Here is a 14,687-nt window from a genome sequence, read left to right as displayed (position 1 = left end):
ATGACAGTGGCTGAAGATCGGAAGGTGTTTAGAGAGGTCAAGACCGGATTTGATGAGATGAAACATGCAATCATGAAATTTATTACATCACACACTGGGTATGCAAGTTATACATACATCAAAATACACTTCTTATTTAATATATTTACTCCACATTCCAACACTTATATATTTGGGCTCCACATTTGACAGGTGTCTCCGAGTTTTAGAGAATCGGATAATTCCAATATTAAACCATTTCAATAAGATGCGAGTGGCAAAAGAAAAACTTAAACATATAGCTAGGAGATAGACCACCATGATGAAAGTGTTTATATACTGACAAAGCCACTAGGCGTGAGTTTGTTTGGACGTAAACTGAAGAAGTCGCATCTACTTAGTAGCCCATATACAATTCCCCTACCTAAAAGGCAGAAAGCTCATAATGTTGAAGATCTTCTCGCAACTGAAGTTATAAATGTTGATGACGCAGTACTTGTTGATTTAGATCCATTGAAAGGGCTTGAAAATCCAATATTATTTTCCGAGTTTGAGCAGTGGTATCATGACGAAATCACTATGAATCGGCCCATTATGTTTATGAAAGTTTTTTTGAGATAATTTTGTTTGACAATAAGAGCGGTCCACATGGATGGCTGGGCGATGATGTAAGCGTCCTTAATCATTATACTATCTTGATCATTGAACTTGTTGAATCTATTATTATTGAATGTTCTCCCGTTGATTCACAACATATCCATGCTTACTTACACTTACTCAGTAAGTGACAACGAACGTATCCGAATACTTTACCTCAGCATTGCACACATATAGATAGCTTTTTTTTTTAAGTAACCTTACTATTAGTTAATTACAACATGATGAGATTGTCCAATATTTTCATTTTACCATTACATTATAATTATGTTTTTTTAGGAACACTGTGGAATGAAGGGAAATATGATATTTCTAAAATAAGTTATTAAAGTATAAATGGCTATGAATATGGTTGGGATGACATGTTGTCTAAGCCTTGGACGAATGTCGATATTGTACGTAAATAAATTATTATTTTTTTATTTTAATTTATTTACTTAATAATAATTAGCTTGTAATTGTAGTTTAATAAATATAATATACATGTCTATATTCCAGTAAACTTCAAGGGAGAGCACTTGTCGTTGTCCTAAGTAAATCTTAATGAAAATGAGATATTGTTTATGGACTCCTCACATGAGCTTTACGAGGATGATGAATATTTTGAAAAATTGTTGCCACTTAAAGTTCTCCTTCCCCATTGGGTAGCACACATAGGATTTTATAAAACACATGAGGAAAAGTGACTTGATGCATGTTGGTTGTGCAAGCGATGGAAAACTTTGCTGTAATAAGTACCTAGCAGTGGCGATTGTGGAGTGTTTATACTAATTTATATGTATTATTTAATGTTAGACCGTACACTTACTTTTAGCAGTGGCCTTGCAGATTTCTTTAGAAAAAAAGATTGTTTTAGATCTCTTTATGGGGGATATTGTATAAAAAGGCTTAGTTTCGAACATTAATGGAGTCTTCGTCATATACTTATTTCATATTTTTAGTTTTCATATACTTATTTAATATTTTCCGTAAACATATTGGAATGAGTTCAAACTTTTTGGAGGGGCATCGGAGGCCCAAAATGAATTTAGGAAGCATAAAACACGAAATGACACGGTAAAAAATCGAAGAGTTGTGGCAAACTGTGCGTTTTTGCAAAAAATAGCCCACATTTGCAGGCCACGTGGCCAAGTCTAAGGCGGGGGCCGAAGTGACCGTTGCGTTCGAGCCACATTTGTGCACGAAGGTAGGAAAAAAATGCAAGGACTCGAAAAAGGTGGGTCAGTTTTTTAATCGGGCCCCGCAATTATTTTTTTAATAATTTCTACCCTTGGAAATTGCAAAAAATTGAAATAAATATGCAAACATGTCGGAATGAGTTCAAACTTTCTAGAGGGGCATTGGAGGCCTCAAAATGAATTTAAGAACCATAAAACGCAGAATGGCACAATAAAAAATTGAAGAGTTATGACAAATTGTGCTTTTCTACAAAAAACAGCCCACGTCTGCAAGCCACGTGGCCAAGCCCAAGGCGCGGGTCAGAGTGATCGTCGCATTTCAAGCTGTATTTTTGCACAGAGGTAAGAAAAAATGCAAGGACGCGGGGGTCAGTTTTCAAATTAGGCTCTGTAAGTATGTTTTTAATATTTTCTACCCTCAGAAATTCCAAAAATTGAAATAAATATGCAAATAGTTGCGTCAAATTGTTTAATAATGGTATGTGATTACAAGTTCTCAAAATTCATACATTAATAGTAGTATGGTTTCAAAATTCACACATTAATAATAGTATGTGATTACAAGTTCCAAAATTTATACATTAACAATGATATGCGATTACAAATTGCAAAAACAAAACAAGTAATTAGCTAATGGTCGGACAAAAACAATCAAAGACTAATGTTGATTTGCCAAAATAGGATTCAGTTGCATCATTTGGATATTTTCTAGAATTTTCAATTTTGCCATCTCATCAAGGAATAACAGGTTCTGAATATGGGGTCAGCAATGCTTCAGTTGGTAGTAATGAGAACAAAGACTTATTAGATCAATTCGAAGGTATAAGCAAACAACAATTGCATGAGCACAAACAAATTGATCAAGTTGAAATACTTTACAACTACACGTCTTGTCCATAATGTTAACAAAACCCTCATTCATACCAACTTCCTTAACCTCAAATTGACGATCAGAGACATTGAAAACATGCATTATATTGGCAATATATTTTCTATGACTGTTTATTTTTTGTCCCCATGTTGTAAGGCGAGTTTTCATTGACTCAGCCGCTTTATTTCTATCATAAAACCATTGTTGTATTGTAAGTCTAAAGTGTTCAACCAACCGAGTAATATGAAATTTCTTGGTTCCTTTATTAAAGCATTGACACTTTTGCAATGTTTATGATTAGAATGCTATATGCTTGACCTTTGAAATGAGATCGAGCCCAATAATTAAAGCTTATGTCCTCCAAATACTTTGTTGCACATGCATGTATGATCTACAACCCCTCAATTTGCTTTTTAAATTATAAAGGATCATACATTTTCACTGCTTGTAGAAAACTGATCTAAAAGAATACTTCCATAGTTTCCCAAGATTCTTGAAACATGACTTTAGATTACCTTCTAAATGATAAAAACAAAGGCCGTGTGATGCAGTAGGAAATACCTTATAAACTATTCTACGGATAAATGTGCAATGATCAGATATAAATGACAACTCTAGCATGTCTCCAATGACTTTATGCAATCTTATCATGAACCATTCCCAAGCGGCATATTTGCTGAATCTATAATCCCTATAGCTATACGATATATTTGGTTATTCTCATCCAAGCATGTTGCAATCAACAAGGTTCCTCTATATTTACCTTTTAAATGAGACATGTTTACTACGATTACTTGCCTGATTAACTGCATAAAATGTTTAATGCAAGATCCAAGAGCAAGAAAATAATACAAAATTTTTTTTATCATCATCTACAGCAAACCGAATTATTGTACCACCGTTTAGCTTTTGCAAGACATGAGAATTTTTAAGAAGTAAATTATATGACTCTATCGGGTCTCCTCGTATCGACTTCAAAGCCTTTTCCTTACTTTGATATGCTTGTTGGTATGATAAATTAATTCCATAATCATTCTTCATATCCAAAATGATATCCTTTGGAGTGTATAATCGTTTGGCATCAACAAACTTTTGCTTGATAATTTTGCCAACAACCTGACTGTTTGCTTGACGATGACCATTATGGAAAATATCATTTGACAAGTATGCCCATGTCACATTTCTTCACTAACCACTGCACATTCTCCTTGTCATTCGCCCTCGTTGCTTGAAGTCAACATTTACATGTCTTCACAGCACAAGTCTCCCAACTTATGTTTGTGAACCTATCCACCTTGAACTCAAACTAGTCTCTAATGACAACAATGCTAAGCTCCGCGTATAACCATTCCTTCATGCTAAATAACTGCCCAACATAAATACCACTGGAACTACAACCTCTAGCTGTAAGTGTATCCGAAGCTCCCTAATCTGATGGTATAACTGGAATCTCCAATTGTAGCGGGTCAACTACAGTTGATACTGGGGGCCGACTTCGGCTATGTGACCTAAGGGTAATGAGCTGACTTTGACGTGGGTCATTATCTTCCTAAAACTGATGTGTTGCTTTCATATCATCTAATATACGATTGCAATCTAAGTCATCACAGTCATAGAATGAAGAACAGCTTTCCGTAGTTGGAAATCTTTGTTTTTCAATATTGGGGAAGAAGTTATTACCATAGTTTGGTATGGGTTCATAGCCAAATGTGCACTCAAAGGGTAAAGATTGGGTTGATAGCATCAAATGAGCTTATTTTTGTTAAGATGGCATTAAAAAAGCTTTGATTGTAATTTTAGGCAATGTAGTTACAAAAATAGGAGTCCTACCATAGTTTATTGGATCAGAGTTCATACGTATAATAACATTTATCATTTCATCATCTAGTATGTCCATTAGTAAATAAATAGTGGGTTGTATAGGACATTTTGTACCCCAAACTATTTTCACTATCATAGAATATTAATATGAACTTAACCTTATCATTTGATATATCCTAGCAATAAATTGTTCGAAAGTTACATCATTTCGAAGTAAAAATGTTTTAATTTTTCTATTCTTGTATTCCATACGACCATCACCAAACGTTTCCCATAATTTATTATAACACATCTTAAGCACAATTGTTTTTTTTTAATAAAAAGCACAATTGTTGATTCCATTGAATCTGAAGCAAATTAAAATAAATATAATTGCATTACTAAAATAATAAATTTATTGCTATAAAAATATCATTAACATCCAACAATTAACATAAAAAATACAACTACATGAGGTGCCCCACATTTGGACGATGGATGTCATCGCCTAATTGATGGAGATCATCAGCCGCCATTGCCTGCGAGAAGTGTTGGGCGATGGCTAGCAAGTGAGAAGTGTGGGTGATGCCAACCTTTGCCCGCAATTTGGGTTTCCTCTACAATCATAGAAACACATAATTTACCATACTTTTCCTAATTTTTAGATTCACATAAGCAAATATCTACCCACGTTGTAATAAAAATTAATAAAGATATATGTTTCTACAAATATTTACAAAACCCATTTATAAAACTTAATTAATCTTATAATCTAAATTTCAAAAAACACTAACCTTAATTCCTTCTTGAGCTTTTTTTTTTTTTTTTATTGACTTTGTCTTCAGTGTTAGTTAACAATTGTTATTTAATGCATATGAAATCGAACCAATCTTGTGTTTAGTTGTTGGAGTGAGTTTGAGAAGTCAAATGAGAGGAGTTTTATGGAGTTTGTGTTTAGTTATTGAGGTGAAATAATTTTTATTTAGTTGTTGGCATGAAATGAGAGAGGCGCTTTGGGGAAGGGTAATTTAGTCCATAAAAAGTGTGTGTGCTTATTATTTTAAGAACTTTTGTTCTATATCTAGTTTTGATAATGAGTTTTTTTTTTATTACATGAGATTATTGCTCAAATTACAACTTATATTACATGTGACTATAACTGATATGTACAAATTAGATTATTACTGAGACCAACTTACATCAATGCTAATAGAGCTTTGCCCATATTTTAACCCTCATAAATATTCGAGAAATGTTTACTCCACTCATTTTTAGGTAAGAAAAAAAACTACTTTCACTCAATTATATAATTAAAGAAGAAAATACCCCCACATTGTACTTGTGGGGGTTCGAACTGCTGCCCTCCAAGTTGGAGGGCAGCAGCCTAAAAAGTGTGTTTTGATAATGAGTTTTTGAAAGTGCATGTATAAGAAAATTTCCCAAAATTTTCCCTGAAGTAGACTAAAGGAGCATTTTCCAATTTCCACAGACCAGATTTGGCGTTCATAGTTGGTGCTGATGTAGCGCGAGAGAGAGTCTGGTGATGTGGACATTTTTGTTGTTGACGTGTAAAGTGCTGGGCCATCGCTTATGGTTATGGGCCTACGCTATTCATAACTAAAATCGAAATTCTCGGTATATATACGTATATATATAATATCTAATACCAATGTGCCATCCCACCTTGGCTATCGAAAGCATAAACAACCAGATTAATTTTGAGACGGTCCAACCCTTTTGAATATATATGACATAATGTTTTTGAATGTGCAGCGTCTTGAAAAAATAACTCAAGCTTGTATAATCTGATGAAGTGACATTATGGATACAAGAGATAGCAAATGGATTGTGTGTAATTTAAATTCATACGGGGTCGTTTCAAATATTATTGCTCGTCATCAACTACTTTGCTTTCAAGCGTGGTAATTACTAGAGTACAAGCGAACAATTTCATTTGTTGAGCGAAACTGATGGTTTATTCGCTGAATTAACTTTTGCAAGAGAGACTCGTGAGATTACAGAAATTACAATGGTTTAAGAATTACACAAATCGATCATGGCGAATTATTGAATGAGGATTTGAATTACAATGGTGATTAGAATCTTTTATTACATGTGCATGAGTGACATATAGTTCCGTTTATATGGGTTGTTAATAAGCTCTCTTTATCTAAAAAAACAAAATTCAGAAAATATAATGGTTGAAACTAAAATTAAACCCACTTTTATATGTAAAGTTTGTTATTATGTGTAGAGGGATTGAGCCATATATAATTGAAAATCTGATAAAGACCAAGATGTCATTGTTTTGTGATAAAACTTTATCGGATCGCATAAAATCTAAAAGAGGGGTGTATATTTGGAAGAGAATTTCGATCCTTCCATTAATTTCAAAGTAATTAAGCAAAGAGATTTGTACTTTCCGATTTTGCATTAAGGGTTTAATTAATACCTGCCAGCTAGGTTTAGAACTGATTGCTTATATATTTATAAGTTTTTGTGGACAATAATAAACTATCATTCTAACAAAATTATTTTGCGATCATCTTGTTCTACATTGAAGAAGGAGCTAGCCTCACAATATCTTGTAAGTCCTTTTTTTTTTTTTTTTCTTGTTTATTATAATGAGCTTTTTTTTTTTTTTTCAAATATCAACTTTTTTTTTCAAATCTTATACGAGTATCTTGTGATCATTATTTCTTATAATTGTTATGGATTATCATGACTGGGTTATGGGTTGAGGAGACAGGACTAAGAGAATACAGAGGTAGTTATTATAATGAGCTTTTCGATATATATTGAAGAGGACTCAAAGCAATATTTAGTTTGATATTTTTCGGTAAATATTTAAAGCATGGTTGAATGCCAAAATTAAATTTTGTAATAAATAACATTCAATCAAAATCACGCAATCTTTTATTATCTGTCATTACTCAAACATATCTTGTAATCACGCATCTTAATCAATCTAATCATTAAAAAATAATCACAAAATAAAAACATGCACCATCACATTACCTGCAGTCATTGATCAATCACGGGGTCGTTAATGTAGATTTAGAGATTGACAGTAAAAATACGTATATATATATATATGGTATCTCCATTAGCAGGTTGTAATGTAAAGAATTCTAAATCTTACCAAAAAATTAACTAATTTGGCTTTCCCTTTTTTATTTTAGTATTCTGCTTAATTTATTTTATGCAGCAGGCGGGGAAAAAAAAGAAATACTCCCATGGCTGCTACGGTACTTCTGCTAATTGGTTTGCTTTTGCCTTACCTCAAGTTGACAGGTCAAATCTCCTTCTCTCTCGTTGTATAAACTCTCTCTTTCTTCTATCCTAACGACCACCATAACTCATTAATTTCAAAATAAATGTGTATAAGCCACTATACAGATCATGTCACTATGTAACTCACGCCCTTGAGATGTTAAGGGTATGTGTTCAAATCTTCATATAAGTTTATTTTAGTTTATATTCCAAAAAATGCGGATTAGGATAGATTTCTCCATGAATATTATTGAGAGTTGATTTTTGAGTTAAATGTTTAACAGACTTTAGACCGTAAAAGTGTATGTGCGTAAAAATTTTGTAAATTTCAAATTACTATATCTATATATGTAGATTGTAGCATTTTTAAAAACATAAATGTATACTTTATTGGATGTCTATAAAGATTTATAAGTGATTACACACTTACAGTTACTTCGCAACCCAAACTGTCATACTAGAAATTCATGCATAAACTCATAACGCGCAACAGAAATCAAAGCAGGTCAGTTATAATCGCTCCCACTTTTAATTTGTAACCCAAAAAACTTCGGGGCATGTAACAAACAACCGCTGTACTCTAATACTCAGATAAAATTTTCTTGTATCGTATTTTCTTGTATGCATATATGCTTGTATTTATGAAAATGATCCCACGTTGACCCGATCTGAGCCGATTTCTAATTAACTAATGGCTAAATTGAATCCAATGCAGCTGCGCAGACACGACCCATAGGTGTTTGCTATGGAAGAGTAGCTAACAATCTACCGTCTGATCAAGAAGTTGTGAATCTCTATCATTCAAATGGCATCACAAAAATGAGAATCTACGACCCGAACGAGCCAACTCTCCAAGCCCTGAGAGGCTCAAACATCGAGCTCATGCTAGGTATCCCCAACGGCGACCTCCAAGCTCTTTCTAATCCCTCAGTTGCAAGTTCCTGGGTCCAAAACAACATCCTGGCCTTTACGCCGGACGTGAAGTTTCGGTACGTCGCCGTGGGCAACGAAATAAGCCCTTCCGATGAAGCTGCTTCTTTTGTTCTCCCCGCAATGCAGAACATTTACAATGCCATAGCATCCGCTAATTTACAAGCCCAGACTAAAGTTTCGACCGCAATACAAACAAGCCTTTTGGGCAACTCTTATCCACCCTCAGCAGGCTCGTTTGCGGACAATGCAAACTCTTACATAGGCCCAATTGTGCAATTCCTGAAGCAAACGGGGGCCCCACTTCTTGCAAATATTTATCCTTATTTTAGCTACATTGGCGACACTAAAGATATAAGGCTAGATTATGCATTATTTACTTCTCAAGGAACTCCCGTTCAGGATGGAAGTTTAGGGTACCAAAATCTTTTCGATGCCTCGTTGGATGCTCTTTACTCGGCATTGGAAAAAGCTGGTGCGCCGGACGTGGAGGTCGTGGTGTCGGAGACCGGGTGGCCCTCGGAGGGCGGCGATGCAGCGACGGTTGATAATGCAAATACTTATTATAAGAACATGATTAATCATGTGAGTGCTGGGACTCCGAAGAGGCCTGGAAAAGTTATTGAAACTTATTTGTTTGCTATGTTTGATGAAAATCAAAAGGGTCCTGCTGAAACAGAGAGACATTTTGGCCTCTTCTCGCCAAACAAGCAGCCCAAGTATAAACTAGACAATTAAGTTGGATTGTAGCTTGTTGTACCTTATTAATTTTCGAATAATTGTGAAAGAAAATATATTATCACTAATTTATATTGTAGCTTCACATTTTGGATGCTCTGCATAAAGTGTATCAAAAAAATGCATAGAGGACATCTAAAAAAAATTAAAATGATAAAAATAAGGCAAGGGATTGAAAAATTCATATACTTCAAGGTAAAATTGAGCATACTAAATGTGCGTTTGAGATTGAGATGTTGTGGAAAAACAACTGTAACTATGAAAAAAAAATTAGTAATTAGTAATATATAGTAAATGTAAATTTTAAATAATAATTTTGATAAAATTACTAAAGATATAATAGATTTTTCATTATATAAGTGAAAAATCATATTAACATATTGAAATGCAAGTAACGGAACCTAAGAGGGGGGGTGAATTGGGTTTTTAAAAATAATGCAATACGATTCGCACAATAAATCAATCTAACGCCTTAATGAAATATAGAACAATAAATTCAAACAAGTGTAAAAATAAAAGAGCAAGGGAAGAGAAAAACAAACACGCGGATTTTTACGTGGTTCGACAATCCCCGCCTACGTCCACGCCTCCAAGCCAACCAAGCTTGAGGATTTCACTATCCAAGCCTCCCAAGGCTTCAAGCTTTTACAATTGACTTCCAAGGTGTCAATGAACCTTTACAACCAAGAGATTATCTCCCCAATCTCTTCACCCCAAGTGTTTCCCATACTTACACACTCACAATTTGATAAGAAATGAAAATTACAACAAAAACTCTCTTTAAGAGTGGATATGCATCTAATAGCTCAACAATGATTCAATCAATGATGATTTGCATTTTGCAAGCTCAATATATGTTATATGATATTATATTTGTGTGCATTAGTTCTTAGAATGAAGTTTAAGTTGAGTTTTTATAATGAAAGCCCAAAAACTAGCCGTTATAGGCAAATTCCCGCGCTCAAGCGGTTAGCCACTTGATTATCCGGCTAGCCGCTCAGGAACAGTGATATTACCGTTATTTTTGAATTTTGCTACAGTAACACTGTTCACTGAAATTACACTTTGGCTCAAAACTTTCTATAATGATATTATGGCCCAAAATGTCATAAAACTTTGCATATAGGTCCAATTTTAGAACTTCATAAGAATAGTTGTCTTTCCCAAACTTTTTGAAATTATGATATGGCCCCAAAGATTTTATTATTTCGCACAAATGTCATTTTTAACATAATACCCATATTTTTCAAAGTTCTCAAAACCGTTCACTTTAGTCCAAAATATTCATAAATTATAGTATGGCCCAAAATATTTCAAATGTTTGTAAAAACGTCCAACTCTGAAATTTAATACTTATTTAAAATCAAAGATTTCAAATCTTAGCATTTAAGTCCAAATTACTTAAATCCACAACATACTTTACTTTATAAAAAATAAAACCTTTTAGTTAATGAAAAGTATTTAATTAAATTAATATCTTGAACTTCTCAAATGCTAAATCATGCATCAATTAAATCATACCGGCTTTACAAGAATTTATCGCACTAATTTATTCGTTGAGCTCTAAACTATATTCTTGATGTCGCCGTTGTCCGTTGAGTGTCTTCAATCTTGATTTCTCTTGATTCACTTGCATAAATATTATCCTTAAAAAACTAGTGAAAATATGAAATACAATATTTATTAAATTACTTAATACATAATTTTGTTATCATCAAAATTATATTATGTATAGCCCTTTAGGCTAACAATCTCCCCCTTTTTGATGATGACAAACATCTCATGTATTTTGATATTTATACTCCCCCTTAATACATGACATATATAATCAAACATATAAATCAAATTCAAAACAAAAACTCTCCCTGAATAATTGATTTATGATAATTTGTAAGCTCCCCCTTAATATTTCAAAACCATGCATAAATACTTGAAATACAAAATACGTATTACATGTTTTCATATTCAAAATACATGACTTCTCCCCCTTCATCATCAAAATTACTAGAAATTCATGCTAAGACCGAAAAAAAAAATTTAACCAAAATATCATTATCAAAAACTTATCATATTTATTACCCCCATAAAAAAATAAATACATGCAATTTGAAACAAGATCATCAAAAATGATTCAAGGAAGATATTACCAATTTTGGGCGAGCAAAAATTTCGGCAGAGTCTCCCCTTAAAAATGAAAAAATCCTCAAATACACAATGTAATTAAAAACACTTCCATATAAGCTTAAACAAGTAGAACAAACCAACAACTCCACCAAGTCATCAAGCAACACATAAGAATTAAGCAAATAATAAACCAAAGAGTTATAATATTCCAAGAATCTGAAAACATCATCCAAATGTAACATATTCGAAGATCAAATAACAAGCATCCTTAATCCACAAATTAAAAACAACATATCCAAATATCAAACAACAAGATGTCATCCGCAAATGAAAAACAACAATGCATGGAGAAATGTAGTGCAGAGTGACAAATAAAAAAAATAAATAAAAGATAGAGTGCTAAGGAGATGGTGGATGTGATGAAGAGGATGGTGGTGGAAATCCAAGAGCTGCAAGAAGTTGCTGCTGGCCATCAAGAAGCTGCTGCTGTTTAGCAAAGAGACGCTCTTGCTCGGAAATGGACTGAAGTTGAAAAGCTTCAAGCATAGACTGAAGTTTGTCTTGCCACTCAGAAAGTGAATCCACTTTAGTTAACAGCTGCTGCAACAGATCCTTAGAGTCAGCTGAAGTAGAGTGGGAAGGGCCCTTGGAAGGTGGAGGTCGTGAGAGATATAGGGCACTAAGATTAGGAAGCAAGTGTGGGGGACGGACATCGTTAAAGAAACGATGATCTGTAGGAGCAATGTCCCCAACCTTTTTGTTTCTTTCATCTTTATGCCATTAATCATCCCTCCAATAAAAACCCAAATTAGCAATTGATTCATTGCCTAATTCCCTCGAATTCAAGGAGATTGGCTCGGTTATAGGGACATAGAAATACTCTAGAATTCAGGTAATAATATTAGCATATGGAAGGGATCTTTTGGCTAAGTTGGGAGTACTAAGCATGTGATGAAGGATAATATACCCAATATTTAGCACCCTCTCCTCTAGAATGCAGTCCAAAATGGCTACATCTAAACGACTGACTTCATCCGCATGACCAGCCCTAGGAGTAATCACATGATGAAGAACATAATGAAGGATTCGAGTTTGAAGGGGTAAGGCTTGAGATTTCAAAGGTGAGTTACTAAACGCAGTGGACAAATCACGCCATCGACAAATTTTTCGAACGACGTTTTCAAGGGAAAACCAACGTTGTTTGAATTTGGCTCTAGCACTATATATTTCCAATCCCTCATTTGGAGTGCCAAGGATAGAATTTAGCAAAGCAACATCAAATTCAATGTGAACTCTCCCAACATTAGTAACAATTCTATTTGATAATTCCGTATCCATATTCAAATAGAAAACCCTGACTAAATTTTCATAGTAAGGATCATTAACGACCAACACATTCTTCCATCCCATAGCAATAAGTAAATCTTGAAGAGATTTATCACAAATTTCTAAATTCTCTATATTACTGAGATTGACAAAATAAGGAGTAATGACCGACCTTGACCTGAAATTGTCGAGAAACTGTTTCCGAAGTTGGAGTCGTGGAAAATGAATCAACATAAAGTCTGAATAATCTCCCTGATCATCCTTACGCTTCTTGGCCACGTGTTTTCCCTTGGACTTGTCACCACCCGCCATTGTTGGAAGAAAAAAAGAGCTTAAAAAATGCAATTTCGGGTTTAACAAAAATTGAGTGAAATGGATTTGTTTGAGGCAAGAAAATTAATCCTAGAGATGAATGAAGCTAATTTATGATGTAGAGTGAATTAAAAATGGGCTAAAGGAAGCTTGAAAATGAAGAGAGAGAAACGGGTAGAGTGAGAATTTTTGATTTTGGGTTTTATATGGAGAGTTGATGAAATGTTATTTTGAGAGTGAAAATTGAAGGAGTAATGGATGAATAATGAGTTGGATGATTGATTTTAACAAGAAAATGAGTGAAAGTCGAAGAGATTTGAGAAAGATAATGGAGAACGTTATTCACGCGTGAGTGGAATGATGAAGAACAAGTGAAGAAATCATGATGGAGAAGTGTTTAATGAAGATGAAATGCATGGGTATTAGTTTGAATGGTTGATTTGGGCATGAAAATGGATGAAAAAGGAAGAAATTGGAAGTGAAAATGGATGGGTTGCTCACGGTTTTGAGTGAAAGAGAGAGCATGTGCAGAAAATTAACAAAGGAAGAAGAAGAAGCAAAAAAAAAAAAAAAGCCAAACCCGTGACCAAGCGGCTAGCCGCCTGGTTGCTGTCCACCTGCACACTACTTGCTTTCCGGCTACTTTCGATCGATTCCGTGATCATTTTGTGATCCCGAAACATCTCAAGAGCCAATTTAATGCATGATTCATGATTTTAAACATCCAAAAGATGATTAATTCAACAAATAATCCATCCAACAAGCATCTATTCATGAAACACATAAACATTCAAAAATTAGTAAATCAAACACCACATATATCTAACTTGCTCAAACACTTCATAAACATTAACAATCATTAAGCAAATAATTTTAATAGAGTCAATAACATAAATAGAGATGTTAATGTGAAAATTTCATCATCCCAAGTTCATGCTGAATTTTTGAAAATTGTTCTTCGCAAAGGGGTTTTGTATAAATATCGGCAAGTTGTTTTTCCGTAGAGATAAATTCTAATGCAATATCACCTTTTTGAACATGATCTCTTAAGAAATGATGCCTAATCTCTATATGCTTGGTTTTAGAATGTTGAATGGGATTCTTTGAAAGATTTATGGCGCTAGTATTATCACACTTGATACGAATTTGTTTAAGATTAATACTATAGTCTCTAAGTGTTTGTTTCATCCAAAGTGCTTGTGCACAACAACTACCTGCGGCAATATATTCTGCCTCAGTAGTTGAGAGTGCCACCGAATTTTGTTTCTTACTAAACCATGAAACAAGTGAATGACCAAGAAAATGGCAAGTTCCACTAGTACTCTTCTTATCGACCTTATGACCAGCAAAATCGGCATCCGAATAACAAGTTAAATCTATATGAGTTTCTCTAGGATACCAAAGGCCAATATCTATGGTTCCACTCAAATAACGAAAAATTATTTTAACAGCAAGCAAATGAGATTCCTTGGGACATGATTGAAATCTTGCACACAAAC

General features: G+C 33.9%; 1 protein-coding gene across 1 annotated transcript; it reads left to right on the top strand.

The window, feature by feature from the left end:
- LOC18034695 (glucan endo-1,3-beta-glucosidase) lies at positions 1-9,426 on the top strand. Its single transcript, XM_006423875.2, has 3 exons — positions 1-98; positions 7,694-7,779; positions 8,474-9,426. Exons 1-3 carry the CDS (start codon positions 1-3, stop codon positions 9,424-9,426), a joined length of 1,137 nt encoding a protein of 378 aa, XP_006423938.2.
- Positions 9,427-14,687: the final 5,261 nt, after the last annotated feature.

The sequence above is a fragment of the Citrus clementina genome, unplaced genomic scaffold (genome assembly GCF_000493195.1).
Source record: "Citrus clementina cultivar Clemenules unplaced genomic scaffold, Citrus_clementina_v1.0 scaffold_8, whole genome shotgun sequence".
Lineage (NCBI taxonomy): Eukaryota > Viridiplantae > Streptophyta > Magnoliopsida > Sapindales > Rutaceae > Citrus > Citrus x clementina.
Note: the sequence above shows the minus strand (reverse complement) of the source record. Positions and strands in the feature narration are given on the sequence as shown.